A 15,252-nucleotide genomic window follows, 5' to 3' on the forward strand; every position below is an offset into this window, starting at 1 on the left:
CCTCTCACCAAACGTCAACAAAACGAAGGAGCTGATTGTGGACTTCAGGAAACTGCAGCTGGAGCACACCCCTATCCACATCAACGGGACCGCATTGGAGAAGGTGGAAAGCTTCAAGTGAAAATACATATCCTAATTTTAGAAAGTAGAATATAAACTTGATATAGGGTACTGTGGGTGGGGTCACAGTAATTAAAAGAATAGTGATAAAGGACAATGAAAAAGCTAAGCAGAGCATGCTCTGAGCTTGTGGGTAGGCAGTACTGGAGTAAAATTGGAGCGGGAGAGAATGGCAACACATTATTTTTCAAATGCTCGACTCCACACTCGACCACTTACATGCTCTGGCATTCAAATGCAGCCCTGTTTTAGGCTATCAAAGAACTGTAAATGAATAATAATTTCAATGGGTGGAATCAGTGACAACCTTTGCACGGTCTGACAAGCTGCATAACGAATGAGGCCTAATTAGACAAAGTAAAAATGAAGTACACGAAATGAGATGAGTCATTACATTTTTTGTTGTTTACTAAGACCTTCAAATTAGATACTAAGACCTTCAAACAAGATAATTCCAAGAAACTACGTTTTTATATATTTTTTTGTCTTAGGCTTCAGGGCTTCCGTAATAGAACCATATGAGTTATTTATTTGCATTATGAAGGCCTTAAAATCATTGTCCTGTCCATCGCTCACCTGTCCTGTGTGTTTGTCAATCAGGTGGAAGACAGTATCTTGCTTGGGGTCCCAGAAGAACCTTTCACAGATCCTCTCCCCCCTCTTCTTGGATGTGATGCTCTTCAGCAGGTCAATTTTGATAGGCTGCTCTATGAATACCACATAGTTCTCTGACATGGCTACAGGAAGAAGGGAAGAAGCATGTCAAATACATTGTTTTCATTGGGGATGGGGTCGATTTGAATGGATGGTTTCACTTCCTGAATTGACTTTCATTTATATATTTTTTTGCTACAGAAAGAGAGAAAAAGATGCATATACCTGTAAATACACCCCGCCCATTTTCACACTGATTCTCATTGCTAAAATAGCATTATGTAGTGACATTGTGAGATTATGTATACATGAGTATAAGGAGGGCAGAGGAACCTCAATTTCTGGCTTTCTGTCAAGTTAAAATGAGACTTGGAAGTTTGACACTTAAGTCAGGGTACATTTTGTTCCATACGGATATGATAGAGACGTGTAGCTAAGGGAAGTCATGGGATGCATCCCTAATGGCGCCCTGTTCCTTCTATAGTGCACTACTTCTGACCAGCCCTGATCAAAATAAGTGCACTATAAAGGGAAAAGGGTGCTATTTGGGACACAGTCATGGTTATGTTTTGGCTCTTATTGCATAGGTATTGCATGAAGTGTTTGATAGGTTTACCGAAGCTGTGGTAGTAGGAGGGCCTGGCCTTGTCTATAGGGACAATAGAGCAGAGCACTTTGGCCCCCTCCAGGGTTTCCTCAGGATTGTTCTTCATAGGTGGCACTTTGATTATGTTATACAAGGCACCTAAAATTACAGGGACACAGTTAGTACACAACCTCTCGCAGTGTTGTAATACTGTGTCACAACACTGGTGTGTATACAAGAAATGATCACCTAAACTCACAGGAACACTGTTTCTACACAACCTGTCACCCTGTGATATTGTGTCAGAGCCACATAAAACACACACTTGTATATAAACAAGAAATAAATGTATATAAGTATCTCACAGAGATTACAGTAAATAATATGTTGTCGGAAATGAACAACCAGTGTGTGCTCATTTCACAACACAGATGACGCCACTGTTGTCTATGAGGTTTTCAGCTTGGTATGTTTGAGGAGGACAATTACCCCCTCACCCATCTGAGCTCATAGACATAAATAAAACTCATATAATATATCTTACTGGTTTAAATCAGCACTATTACTTCTGTCTTGAGTCACACTGAGAAGGTTTAAGATGCAGTAATAGACAGACTTCTACTGTATATTACAATACTGCCTAAAAGGTACATCTCACCAGTTTATGCCTCCTGCACCATACCAGTGTCTAAATTTTTGAAAATAGTAATACAAAAAAATAGACCTATGTTGTCAAAGTTAAGAAGTGGTGAAGTGCCCCTTTAAGTGAACTTGATGAAAAACCAATCAGGACTATACAGTGCTATCATTTTGATCGTATATGCTCCTACATATTTTGCTGTACTACCTGGAATTTTAATTTGGGAGCACCAGTGCCACTAGAAAAAAATAACATTTAGTAGGTCCCTTACCAAAATGAATTTGTTGCGGCAACCTTCCAGCAAGTTTGTGGCAAATTTGCTGCAAACTAAATAGTGTGCCACAAAATGTTGTCAGAAGTTTGCAAACTTTTGCCACTAGTGATGAATCTGCAGCAAAGGTTTGGCAACAATAATGTTTATTGCCGCTAGTGGCAAAACATGGCAAAACATTTATTTCTGATAGGCAATTCCTTCAAGATTCTATTTGAATCTGTTGCAAACCTGTCCTAACAACATTTATTGCCTCTAGTGGAAAACAGTGTACCAGAAGCCGTGATTGGGAAAGACATGGAGGGAGGTTGAGATGGCTGGAGCAGAAATGTTGTTTGAAGCTGAAAGTGCATCAAGTACAGTTAATGAGAAAGATGAGTGGACAACTGTGATCCAAAAATGGAAAACATTTTGTGGAAAATGAGTCGGATGAATTGTTGCTTGTTTGAGTATGTTTTTTGGATAAGGATGTACATTTGGGAAAACCTATTGAAGTCACAAAGACGGTGAAGGTGGCGCTGATAAAAGTGGAGTAAGCAGGAGTGGCTCAGTATGGTGTTGATATTGTGTGTATCTAAAGAGCAAAAGGAGTGAGTGTGCATTGTGGCTCACAAAATTATCGATGCATGAAGTGGACAGCTTTGATTTTCGGAGCAGGGCACCGGTAAAAAGTTATATCTCTGGCGTCCTTTGGTTATTGATAATAACTATCTTATGCAAAAAAATCCAAGTGTAGTTAATGCACGTCGCTTAACCCTTACAGATCATGGGAAAAAGGAGCAAAGTTTATCTGTATTATTAATGAAGAGTATCTACCAACCTATGTAAAGCTGGGAAATGCAGTTGAAGTTGGAAGTTTACATACAGCTTAGTCAAATACAGTCGTGGCCAAAAGTTTTGAGAATGACACAAATATTAATTTCCACAAAGTTTTCTGCTTCAGTGTGGTTAGATATTTTTGTCAGATGTTACTATGGAATACTGAAGTATAATTACAAGCATTTCATAAGTGTCAAAGGCTTTTATTGACAATTACATGAAGTTGATGCAAAGAGTCAATAGTTGACCCTTCTTTTTCAAGTCCTCTGCATTCCACCCTGGCATGCTGTCAATTAACTTCTGGGCCACATCCTGACTGATGGCAGCCCATTCTTGCATAATCAATGCTTGGAGTTTGTCAGAATTTGTGGGTTTTGTTTGTCCACCCGCCTCTTGAGGGTACTATGCTCTTGACCACGAGGTGAGGGCCCTCGGAGTGTGGTGTCAGGAAAATAACCTCGCACTCAATGTCAACAAAACAAAAGAGATGATTGGGGACTTCAGGAAACAGCAGAGGGAGCAGCCCCCTATCTACATTGACGGGACAGTAGTGGAGAGGGTGGAGAGTTAAGTTCCTCGGCGTACACATCACGGACAAACTGAAATGGTCCACCCACACAGACAGCGTGGTGAAGAAGGCGCAGCAGCGCATCTTCAACCTCAGGAGGCTGAAGAAATTTGGCTTGTCACCAAAAGCACTCAGAAACTTTTACAGATGCACAATCGAGAGCATCCTGTCGGGCTGTATCACCGCCTGGTACGGCAACTGCTCCGCCCATAACCGGAAGGGTCTCCAGAGGGTAGTGAGGTCTGCACAACGCATCACCGGGTGCAAACTACCTGCCCTCCAGGACACCTACACCACCTAATGTCACAGGAAGGCCAAAAAGATCATCAAGGACAGCAACCACCCGAGCCACTGCCTGTTCACCCTGCTAACATCCAGATGGCGAGGTCAGTACAGGTGCATCAAAGCTGGAACCGAGAGACTGAAAAACAGCTTCTATCTCAAGGCCATCAGACTGTTAAACAGCCATCACTAACATTGAGTGGCTGCTGCCAACATACTGACTCAACTCAAGCCACTTTAATAATGGGAAAATTGATGCAATCAATTTATCACTTGCCACGTTATATTATTTATATTAGATAATGTTAACATAACCTACATTATTCATCTCATATGTGTATATACTGTACGCCATACCATCTACTGCATCTTGCCATCTTGATGTAATTAGATGTATCACTAGCCACTTTAAACAATGCCACTTTACATAATGTTTTCATAACCTACATTAATCCTCTCATATGTATATACTGTACTCCATACCATCTACTACATCTTGCCTGCCGTTCGGCCATCACTCATTTATATATTTTTATGTACATATTCGTATTCATTCCTTTACACTTGTGTGTATAAGGTAGTTGTTGTGAAATTGTTAGGTTATATTACTTGTTAGATATTACTGCATGGTCGGAACTAGAAGCACAAGCATTTCCCTACACTTGCATTAACACCTGCTAACCATGTGTATGTGACAAATACATTTGATTTGATTTTGATTTTGACCACAAGTTCTCAATAGGATTAAGGTCTGGGGAGCTTCCTGGCCATGGACCCAAAATATCGATGTTTTGTTCCCCAAGCCACTTAGTTATCACTTTTGCCTTATGGCAAGGTGCTCCATCATGCTGGAAAGGCATTGTTTGTTACCAAACTGTTCCTGGATGGTGTGGAGAAGTTGCTCTCGGAGGATGTGTTGGTACCATTCTTTATTCATGGCTGTGTTCTTAGCTTCACTAGGGTAGGGGGCAGCTTTTGGAATTTTGGATGAAAAGCGTGCCCAAATTAAACTACCTGCTGCTCAGGCCCAGAACTAGGATATGCATATAATTGGTAGGTTTGGATAGCAAATACTCTAAAGTTTAAAAAACTGTTAGAACAATGTCTTTGAGTATAACAGAACTGATATGGCAGGCAAAACCCTGAGGAAAATCTATCCAGGACGTACTATTACTTTGAAAGGCTGTTTTTCCATTGAAAGCTTATCCACCTTACAAAGACTTAGGACCCAGTTCACACTCTATGGCTTCTTCTACATGTGGCCAGTCTTTAGGCATTGTTTCAGGCTTTTACTCTAAGAAATGAGGGAGATGCAGCACTTTCAATGAGTGGACAGTGGAACTTTCCAGACATAAGTCCAGCGCGCGATTGGGAGCTCCCCTTTCTTGTTTCTCCTTTTCTATTGACAAAGCTTTTGTCCGGTTGAAATATTATTGATTATGTATGACAAAAACAACCAGAGGATTGATTTTAAACATCGTTTGACATGTTTCTATGAACTTTTATTGTACTTTTTTGATTTTGTCTGTGTGACCACATTTTGTTCCAATGGATTGCTGAACAAAACACACCAGCAAAGGTTGAGGTTTTTGGACATAAAGAGGGACATTATCGAACAAAACAAACATTTATTGTGTAACATGGAGTCTTCGGAGTGCAACCATATGAAGATCATCAAAGGTAAGTGATACATTTTATCGCTATTTCTGACTTTTGTTACTCCTCTTCTTGGCTGCTAACTGTTTGTAATGATTTGTCTGCTGGGCGCTGTTCTCATATAATCGCATGGTTTGCTTTCGCCATAAAGCCTTTTTGAAATCTGATACCGTGGTTGGATTAACAAGAAGTTTATCTTTAAATCCATGTATAACGCTTGTATGTTTCATGAATTTTTATAATGAGTATTTCTGTTTTAGAATTTGGAGCTCTGCAATTTCGCTAACGTACCACACCCCCTAGTGAGGTTAAGCAAAATTGTGAGTGAGCCCACTCCCTTGGCTGAGAAGCAACTTCACACATGAATGGTCTCAGGATGCTTTATTGTTGGCATGACACAGGACTGATGGTAGCGCTCACCTTGTCTTCTCCGGACAAGCTTTTTTCCAGACTGATATTCTGCAAAAGGTACAGGGAATATCAGTCTGTTCCTGTTGTTTTTCCTGGAGAGAAGTGGCTTCTTTGCTACCCTTCTTGACACCAGGCCATCCTCCAAAATTATTCGCCTCACTGTGCGTGCAGATGCACTCACACCTGCCTGCTGCCATTCCTGAGCAAGCTCTGTACTGGTTGTGCCCCGATCCCGCAGCTGAATCAACTTTAGGAGACGGTCCTGGCGCTTGCTGGACTTTCTTGGGCGCCCTGAAGCCTTCTTCACAACAATTGAACCGCTCTCCTTGAAGTTCTTGATGATCCGATAAATGGTTGATTTAGGTGCAATCTTACTGGCAGCAATATCCTTGCCTGTGAAGAACTTTTTGTGTAAAGCAATAATGACGGCACATGTTTCCTTGCAGATAACCATTTTTGACAGAGGATGAACAATGATTCCAAGCACCATCCTCCTTTGAAGCTTCCAGTCTGTTATTTGAACTCAATCAGCATGACAGAGTGATCTCCAGCCTTGTCCTCGTCAACACTCACACCTGTGTTAACGAGAGAATCACTGACATGATGTCACCTGGTCCTTTTGTGGCAGGGCTGAAATGCAGTGGAAATGTTTTTGGGGGATTCAGTTCACTTTGCAATTAATTGCAATTCATCTGATCACTCTTCATAAGATTCTGGAGTATATGCAAATTGACATCATACAAACTGAGGCAGCAGACGTTGTATAAATTAATATTTGTGTGATTCTCAAAACTTTTGGCCACGACTGTACATTTAAACTCAGTTTTTCACAATTCCTGACATTTAATCCAAGTAAACATTCACTGTCTTAGGCCAGTTAGGATTACCACTTTATTTTAAGAATGTGAAATGTCAGAATAATAGAAGGGAGAATGATTTATTTCAGCTTTTATTTCTTTTATCAAATCCCCAGTGGGTCAGAAGTTTACATACACTCAATTAGTATTTGGTAGCATTGCCTTAAAATTCTTTAACTTGGGTGAAACGTTGCTGGGTAGCCTTCCACAAGCTTCCCACTATAAGTTGGGTGAATTCTGGCCCATTTCTCCTGACAGAGCTGGTGTAACTGAGTCAGGTTTGTAGGCCTCCTTGCTCGCACACACTTTTTCAGTTCTACCTATGCATTTTCTATGGGATTGAGGTCAGGGCTTTGTGATGGCAACTCCAATACCTTGACTTTGTTGTCCTTATTAAGCCATTTTGCCACAACTTTGGAAGTGTGCTTTGGGTCATTGTCCATTTGGAAGACCCATTTGTGACCAAGCTTTAACTTTCTGACTCATGTCTTGAGATGTTGCTTCAAGATATCCACATAATTTTGCTTCCTCATGTGCCAACTGTTTTGTGAAGTGCACCAGTCTCTCCTGCATCAAATCACCCCCACAACATCATGCTGCCACCACCGTGCTTCACGGTTGGAATGGTGTTCTTCGGCTTGCAAGCCACCCCCTTTTTCCTCCAAACATAATGATGGTCATTATGGCCAAACAGTTCTATTTTTGTTTCATCAGACCATTTTTCCAAAAAGTACAATATTTGTCCCTATGTGCAGTTGCCAACCGTAGTCTGGCTTTTTTTATGGTAGTTTAGGAGCAGTGGCTTCTTCCTTGCTGAGAGGCCTTTCAGGTTATGTCGATATAGGACTCATTTTACAGTGGATATAGATACATTTGTACCCCTTTCCTCCAGCATCTTCACAAGGTCCTTTGCTGTTGTTCTGGGATTGATTTGCACTTTTCGCACCAAAGTACTTTCATCTCTAGGAGACAGAACATGTCTCCTTCCTGAGCGGTATGATGGCTGCGTGGTCCCATGGTGTTTTTACTTGCATACTGTTGTTTGTATAGATGAACGTGGTACCTTCAGGCATTTGGAAATTTCTCCCGAGGATAAACCAGACTTGTGGAGGTCTACAATGTTTTTTCTGAGGTTTTGGCTGATTTCTTTTGATTTTCCCATGATGTCAAGCAAAGAGGCACTGAGTTTGAAGGTAGGCCTTGAAATACAGCCACAGGTACACCTCCAATTGATTCAAATGATGTCAATTAGCCTATCAGAAGCTTCTAAAGCCATGACATAATTTTCTGGAATTGTCCAAGCTGTTTAAAGGCACAGTCAACTTAGTTTATGTAAACTTCTGACCCACTGGAATTGTGATACAGTGAATTATAAGTGAAATTATCTGTCTGTAAACAATTGTTAGAAAAATTACTTATAACATGCACAAAGTAGATGTCCTAACCGACTTGCTAGAACTATATGTTGTTAACAAGAAATTTGTGGAGTGGTTGAAAAACGAGTTTTAATGACTCCAACCTAAGTGTATGTAAACTTCCAACTTCCCCTGTATAAAATACCTCTTGAGAGCGGTCGTGCGAAACCATATGCAATGTGACCTCGTGTCAAGTGTTTGCAGACGGAAGAAATATGTTATTGAAGAGTCTGTGAATGTAAAATGCTGTAACTGTGGTGGAGATCATATTCCCTAATTCCCTGACCTGAGCACCATGTTAGGGTAAAAGCGTTTGAGGTGCCAAGGATCAAGGCTGTTCAGCAAATCTCCTAGATTATGTGGAGTGGAGAAGAGTTTTGAAGGGGCAAAAAGCCTCAGTGTTGAAGATACGGCAGGGGATGCACAGCAACTAGTTGCAAATGTTATACATCAAACAAGTGGTCTGGATACACTTATTGTGAAGGTGGATTTTGTAGCATTTATAGCTACATTTATTGTGTCCATCTTTTTTTTTTACAATATATATTCAAAAGTATGTAGTTGCGGAGCAGAACTGCCCAACGGTCAGCAGGAATTTTGGACCATTCCTTTTAACAAAACTGTTTCAGTTCAGCAATATTCTTGGGATGTCTGGAGTGAACCACTCTTGAGGTCTTGAAACAGCATCTCAATCGGGTTGAGGTCAGGACTCTGACTGGGCCACTCCAGAAGGCGTATTTTCTTCTATTGAAGCCATTTTGTTGTTGATTTACTTCTGTGTTTTGGGTCGTTGTCCTGTTGCGTCACCCAACTTCTGTTGAGCTTCAATTTGCGGATAGACAGCCTTACATTCTCCTGCAAAATGTTTTGATGAACTTGGTAATTCATTTTTCCGTTGATGATAGCAAGCTATCCATGCCCTAAGGTAGCAAAGCAGCCCCAAACCATGACACTCCCTTCACCATACTTTAGAGTTGGGATGAGGTTTTGATGTTGGTGTGCTGTGCCTTTTTTCTCCACAAATAGTGTTGTGTGTTCCTTCCAAACAACTCACCTTTAGTTTAATCTGTCCACAGAATATTTTGGAACATCCAGGTGATCTTTTGTGAACTTCAGATTTGCAGCAATGTGGGGTCCTCCCGTGAACACCATTCTTGTTTAGTGTTTTACGTATCATAGACTCATCAACAGAGATGTTAGCATGTTCCAGAGATTTCTGTAAGTCTTTATCTGACACCAGGATTCTTCTTAACCTCATAGAGCATTCTGCGCTGTGCTCTTGCAGATATCTTTGCAGGATGGCCACTCCTAGGGAGAGTAGCAACAGCGCTGAACTTTCTCCATTTATAGACAATTTGTTTTACCGTGGACTGATGAACATCAAGGCTTTTAGAGATACTTTTGTTACCTTTTCCAGTTTTATGCAAGTCAACAATTCTTAATCTTAGGTCTTCTGAGATCTATTTTGTTTGAGGCATGGTTCACATCAGGCAATGCTTCTTGTGAATAGCAAACTCACATTTTGTGAGTGTTTTATATAGGGCAGGGCAGCTCTAACCAAAATCTCCAATCTCGTCTCATTGATTCGACTCCAGGTTAGCTGACTCCAATTAGCTTTTGGAGAAGTCATTAGCCTAGGGGTTCACCTCAGTTTTCCAACCTACACTGTGACTGTTTAAATGATGTATTGAATATAGAAAAATACAATTTGCATGTTACTGTGAGGGAAAAAAGTATTGATCCCCTGCTGATTTTGTACGTTTGCCCACTGTCAAAGAAATGATCAGTCTATAATTTTAATGGTAGGTTTATTTGAACAGTGAGACACAGGATAACAACAACATCCAGAAAAACGCACGTCAAAAGTGTTATAAATTGATTTGCATTTTAATGAGGGAAATAAGTATTTGACCCCTGTGCAAAACATGACTTAGTACTTGGTGGCAAAACCCTTGTTGGAACTCACAGAGGTCAGACGTTTCTTGTAGTTGGTCACCAGGTTTGCACACACCTCAGGAGGGATTTTGTCCCACTCCTCTTTGCAGATCTTCTCCAAGTCATTAAGGTTTCGAGGCTGACGTTTGGCAACTCAAACCTTCAGCTCCCTCCACAGATTTTATATTGGATTGAGGTCTGGAGACTGGCTAGGCCACTCCAGGACCTTAATGTGATTCCTCTTGAGCCTCTCCTTTGTTGTCTTGGCCGTGTGTTTTGGGTCATAGTCATGCTGGAATATCCATCCACGACCCATTTTCAATGCCCTGGCTGAGGGAAGGAGGTTCTCACCCAAGATTTGACGGTACATGGCCCCGTCCATCGTCCCTTTGATGCAGTGAAGTTGTCCTGTCCCCTAGCGGAAAAACACCCCCAAAGCGTCATGTTTCCACCTCCATGTTTGACGGTGGGGATGGTGTTCTTGGGGTCATAGGCAGCATTCCTCCTCCTCCAAACACGGCGAGTTGAGTTGATGCAAAGAGCTCAATGTTGGTCTCATCTGACCACAACACTTTCACCCAGTTGTCCTGTGAATCATTCAGATGTTCATTGGCAAACTTCAGATGGGCATGTATATGTGCTTTCTTGAGCAGGGGGACCTTGCAGGCACTGAAGGATTTCAGTCCTTCACGGCGTAGTGTGTTACCAATTGTTTTCTTGGTGACTATGGTCCCAGCTGCCTTGAGATCATTGACAAGATCCTCCCGTGTAGTTCTGGGCTGATTCCTCACCGTTCTCAGGATCATTGCAACTCCGCAAGGTGAGATCTTCCAATGAGCCCCAGGCCGAGGGAGGTTGACAGTTCTTTTGTGTTTCTTCCATTTGTGAATATTGGCACCAACTGTTGTCACCTTCTCACCAAGCTGCTTGGCGATGGTCCTGTAGCCCATTCCAGCCTTGTGTAGGTCTACAATCTTGTCTCTGACATCCTTGGAGAGCTCTTTGGTCTTGGCCATGGTGGAGAGTTTGGAATCTGATTGATTGCTTCTGTGGACAGGTCTTTTATACAGGTAACAAACAGATTAGGAGCACTCCCTTTAAGAGTGTGCTCCTAATCTCAGCTCATTACCTGTATAAAAAAGACACCTGGGAGCCAGAAATCTTTCTGATTGAGAGGGGGTCAAATACTTACTTCCCTCATTAAAATGCAAATCAATTTCTAACAATTCTGACATATGTTTTTCAGGATTTTTTGTTGTTGTTATTCTGTCTCTCACTGTTCAAATAAACCTACCATTAAAATGATCGACTGATCATTTCTTTGTCTGTGAGCAAACGTACAAAATCAGCAGGAGATCAAATACTTTTTTCCCTCACTATATTAGTTTAAGCACACTGTGTTTGCCTATTTTTGCAGAAACCCAAGTAATTCCAAAGGGTTCACATACTTTTTCTTGCCACTGTAAGCTCACAGAATGGGACCGTCGAGTGCTGAAACGCATAGCACGTAACAATTGTCTGTAGTCAGTTGCAACACTCACTACCAAGTTCCAAACTGCCTCTGGAAGCAATGTCAGCACAAGAACTGTTCAAGCTTCATGAAATGTCCGAGCAGCCACACACAAGCCTAAGATCACCATGTGCAATGCCAAGCATCAGCTGGAGTGCTGTAAAGCTCAGAGCCAATGGACTCTGTAGCAGTGGAAACGCATTCTCTAGAGTGATGAATCATGCTTCACCATCTGGCAGTCCGAAGGAAAAAATAAAATAAAATCTGGATTTGGAAGATGCCAGGAGAACGCTACCGGCCTCAATGCATAGCGCCAACTTAAACGTTTTTGGTGGTGGAGGAATTACGGTCTGGGGCTGTTTTTGGGCTAGGCCCCTTAGTTCCAGTGAAGGGAAATCTTATCCATACAGAAATGGTTTGTCGAGATCGGTGTGGAAGAACTTGACTGGTATGCACAGAGCCCTGACCTAAATTGTGCGACGGGGCTTGATTGGTTCTCTGAAATGTTTTTTCTTCCCCTTGGGGTTGAGACCTCTCATTGTTTGGATTTGAAAATCCAACCATTGTAATAGGAGGTGGCACTCAGGGGCTGTGTGTGGCTCTGGGTGTTTGAGTGAGAAAGACACAGAAGAGATCCAACCAGGAAAAGCACAGCCCCCTTCATTATCAACACTTTGTGCTGACAACATCAAAGAGCCATTCCCGACTCTGAAGTCAGGAGGACTTCAAGAGTTAGGTGTTAGCCAGACTAGTGATTAACTGCAATGGAAAAGTAATTGTTTGTCTGGCTAAAACATTACACATTTTGATGTCATATGTGGCAGTCTCACAAGCATTAGAAATACGGTGGGAACACATGGATTTGAGCAAGTTTGATGTCATTAATATTTGTGGATATGCATGTAAATGTTAAGTTGACTATTGTTTTAGTCAAAGAATATTTTTGTTTGTAAAAAAAATGTTGAATTTTTTTTTTACAAAAAAGTAATTATCTGCTTTACTACAGAGTAATCAGGACTTTGTTAATTTGTTATTGGATTGGCTTTGTTCATTTTTGTATTTCTAACACAAGCAATTGCACAGTGATTACTGACATCATTACAGAATATCCCAGTCGATGTGTATTTGTGAGCTGAATTCGTTAGAAGAATGTCCAATAGCATTGATTTTTTTAGGTGCTCTAGGACTCGGTCTTGTAGGCTCATTAATTAATTTTGCAAGAGTCAGACAGTCAAGCAGTTCTTTAAAAGAGTGAAAAAAATAAGAAATTCAGAGTCATTTAGCTTATGCAGGACATCAGAACGATAATGAAGTGCGTCTCCCGAAGTCGAGGGCGGTCTGTACCAGCTGACTAGTGTGATGTGGGAGTCCTCATATATGTTCACTTTAACCGCAAGCAATTAAAAATGTTTGGCTTTGGTAATCGAGAGAATTTCAGACGTATTAAACTTGGATTCCACATAAATTGCAACCCCTCCTTCTTTACTCATTCAATCCGTTCTAAAAACTGTGTACCCATCAATAGATAGTTATTTGACACAGATTTCTTTAGCCAAGTTTATGATGAAACCATTATGTCTGCATTTGTCCTATTTTCCCGTTTTCTAATCTTGTTCATTTTTGGAAATAGACTTCTGACATCAACATTTAAGAGGCCAAAACCTGCTCTTTTTTTAAATCAAAGGGAGTCGGTAGCGATTGCATGGTATCTACCGTCTCAGGGTTTGGTCACACATTACCAGAGATCAACAATAAAAGCATAACAATACATCTCAGTTGCCCAATGCGTGAGGATTTGGCGGAGCCAAGTATCGCTGTCATTAAAACGAGCAGAGTCTTTCAGGACAGAAAAAAATGTAATTAAAGAGTTCGAGATTTTGGAAGTATGCCATCAAGAGAAGTCCCACCTGCGTTTCAGAGTGTAACAAATGCAATTGCAGAGACAGACAAAGTTCCTGGTGGTATTGACATTATGGTCTAATCAGACTGTTTGCAAATTGTAGGGCATAAGACAAAGATAATTCACTCACCCATTGATCATTCAGCCTATTTAATCCAATTGTTTTTATTTACTTTATCTTTATTTAACTAGGCAAGTCAGTTGAGAATAAATTCTTATTTTCAATGAGAGCCTAGGAACAGCAGGTTAACTGCCTTGTTCAGAAGCAGAATGCCAATTTTAACCTTGTCAGCTCGGGGATTCAATCTTGCAACCTTTTGGTTACTAGTCCAGCGCTCTAACCACTAGGCTACCTGCGCCTCAATATGGTCAAGTGCATTCACCAGGTGGCGGTGACCAGACCCCAACCCATTTGTGTTGGCTCTTGGGGACTGCTCACAGGTTTTTACTTCTAGCAGGTGAGCTCTCTGAATCGCCGTGTATCCAGCTCGCCTAGCATAGCAGCGACTACGGAATTGGCTCTCTAACTCATCTAGTGCTACTCATTGGACCCTATGATCACTCGGTTACACATGCCTCTCCCTAACGTCAATATGCCTTGTCTATTGCTGTTTTGGTTAGTGATTATTGTCATATTTCACTGTTGAGCCCCTAACCCTGTCCAATATGCCTTAGATAGCCCTTTTGTTCCACCCCCCACACATGCGGTGAACTCACCTGGCTTAACTGGTGCCTTCGAGAGACAAAACCTCTCTCATCGTCACTCAATGCCTAGGTTTACCTCCACTGTACTCACATCCTACCATACCCTTGTCTGTACATTATGCCTTGAATCTATTCTTCCGCGCCCAGAAATCTGCTCCTTTTACTCTCTGTATTGAACGCACTAGACGACCAGTTCTTATAACCTTTAGCCATACCCTTATCCTATTCCTCTGGTGATGTAGAGGTTAACCCAGGCCCTGCAGCCACCAACACCACTCCCATTCCCCAGGCGCAGTCATTTGTTGAATTCTGTAACCGTAAAAGCCTTGGTTTCATGCACGTTAACATTAGAAGCATCCTCCCTGTTTGTTTTATTCACTGCTTTAGCACACTCCACCAACCCTGATGTCCTAGCCGTGTCTGAATCATGGCTTAGGAAGGTCACCAAAAATCCTGAAATTACCATCCCTAACTATAACGTCTTCCAACAAGATAGAACTGCCAAAGGGGGCGGAGTTGCAATTCTGTCATGCTATCCAGGTCTGTGCCAAAACAATTTGAGCTTCTACTTTTTAACCTGTTGGGGCTAGGGGGCAGTATTGAGAATTTTGAAAAAAATATGTGCCCATTTTTAACTGCCTCCTATACCAACTCAGAAGCTAGGATATGCATATTATTAACAGATTTGGTATGAAAACTCTGAATTTTCTAAAACTGTTTGAATGGTGTCTGTAAGTATAACAAAACTCATATGGCAGGCAAAAACCTGAGAAAAATTACAACCAGGAAATGAGAATTGTGGCTGTACTATTTTCGAGTCATTGCTAATAGATCACACAGTGACAAAGGATTCATTTCGCACTTCCTACGGCTTCCACTAGATGTCAACGATCTTTATAAAGTTGTTTGAAGCGTTCTATGAT

The 15,252-nt window shown here is 41.3% G+C and overlaps 1 protein-coding gene across 1 annotated transcript in view; it reads right to left on the reverse strand.

Annotated features, from left to right (window-relative positions):
• The window catches only part of LOC115154950 (beta,beta-carotene 9',10'-oxygenase-like), a 61,222-nt gene that overhangs the window by 29,130 nt on the left and 16,840 nt on the right, over positions 1-15,252 (reverse strand). Inside the window, exons 5-6 of the mRNA XM_029701684.1 lie at positions 1,391-1,519; positions 697-857 (exon numbers count right to left, since the gene is read on the reverse strand). Coding sequence (XP_029557544.1) covers positions 697-857; positions 1,391-1,519 — 290 coding nt within the window. The remainder of the gene's footprint in view (positions 1-696; positions 858-1,390; positions 1,520-15,252) is intronic.

Source organism: Salmo trutta, chromosome 19 (assembly GCF_901001165.1).
Source record: "Salmo trutta chromosome 19, fSalTru1.1, whole genome shotgun sequence".
NCBI classification, from domain to species: Eukaryota; Metazoa; Chordata; class Actinopteri; order Salmoniformes; family Salmonidae; genus Salmo; species Salmo trutta.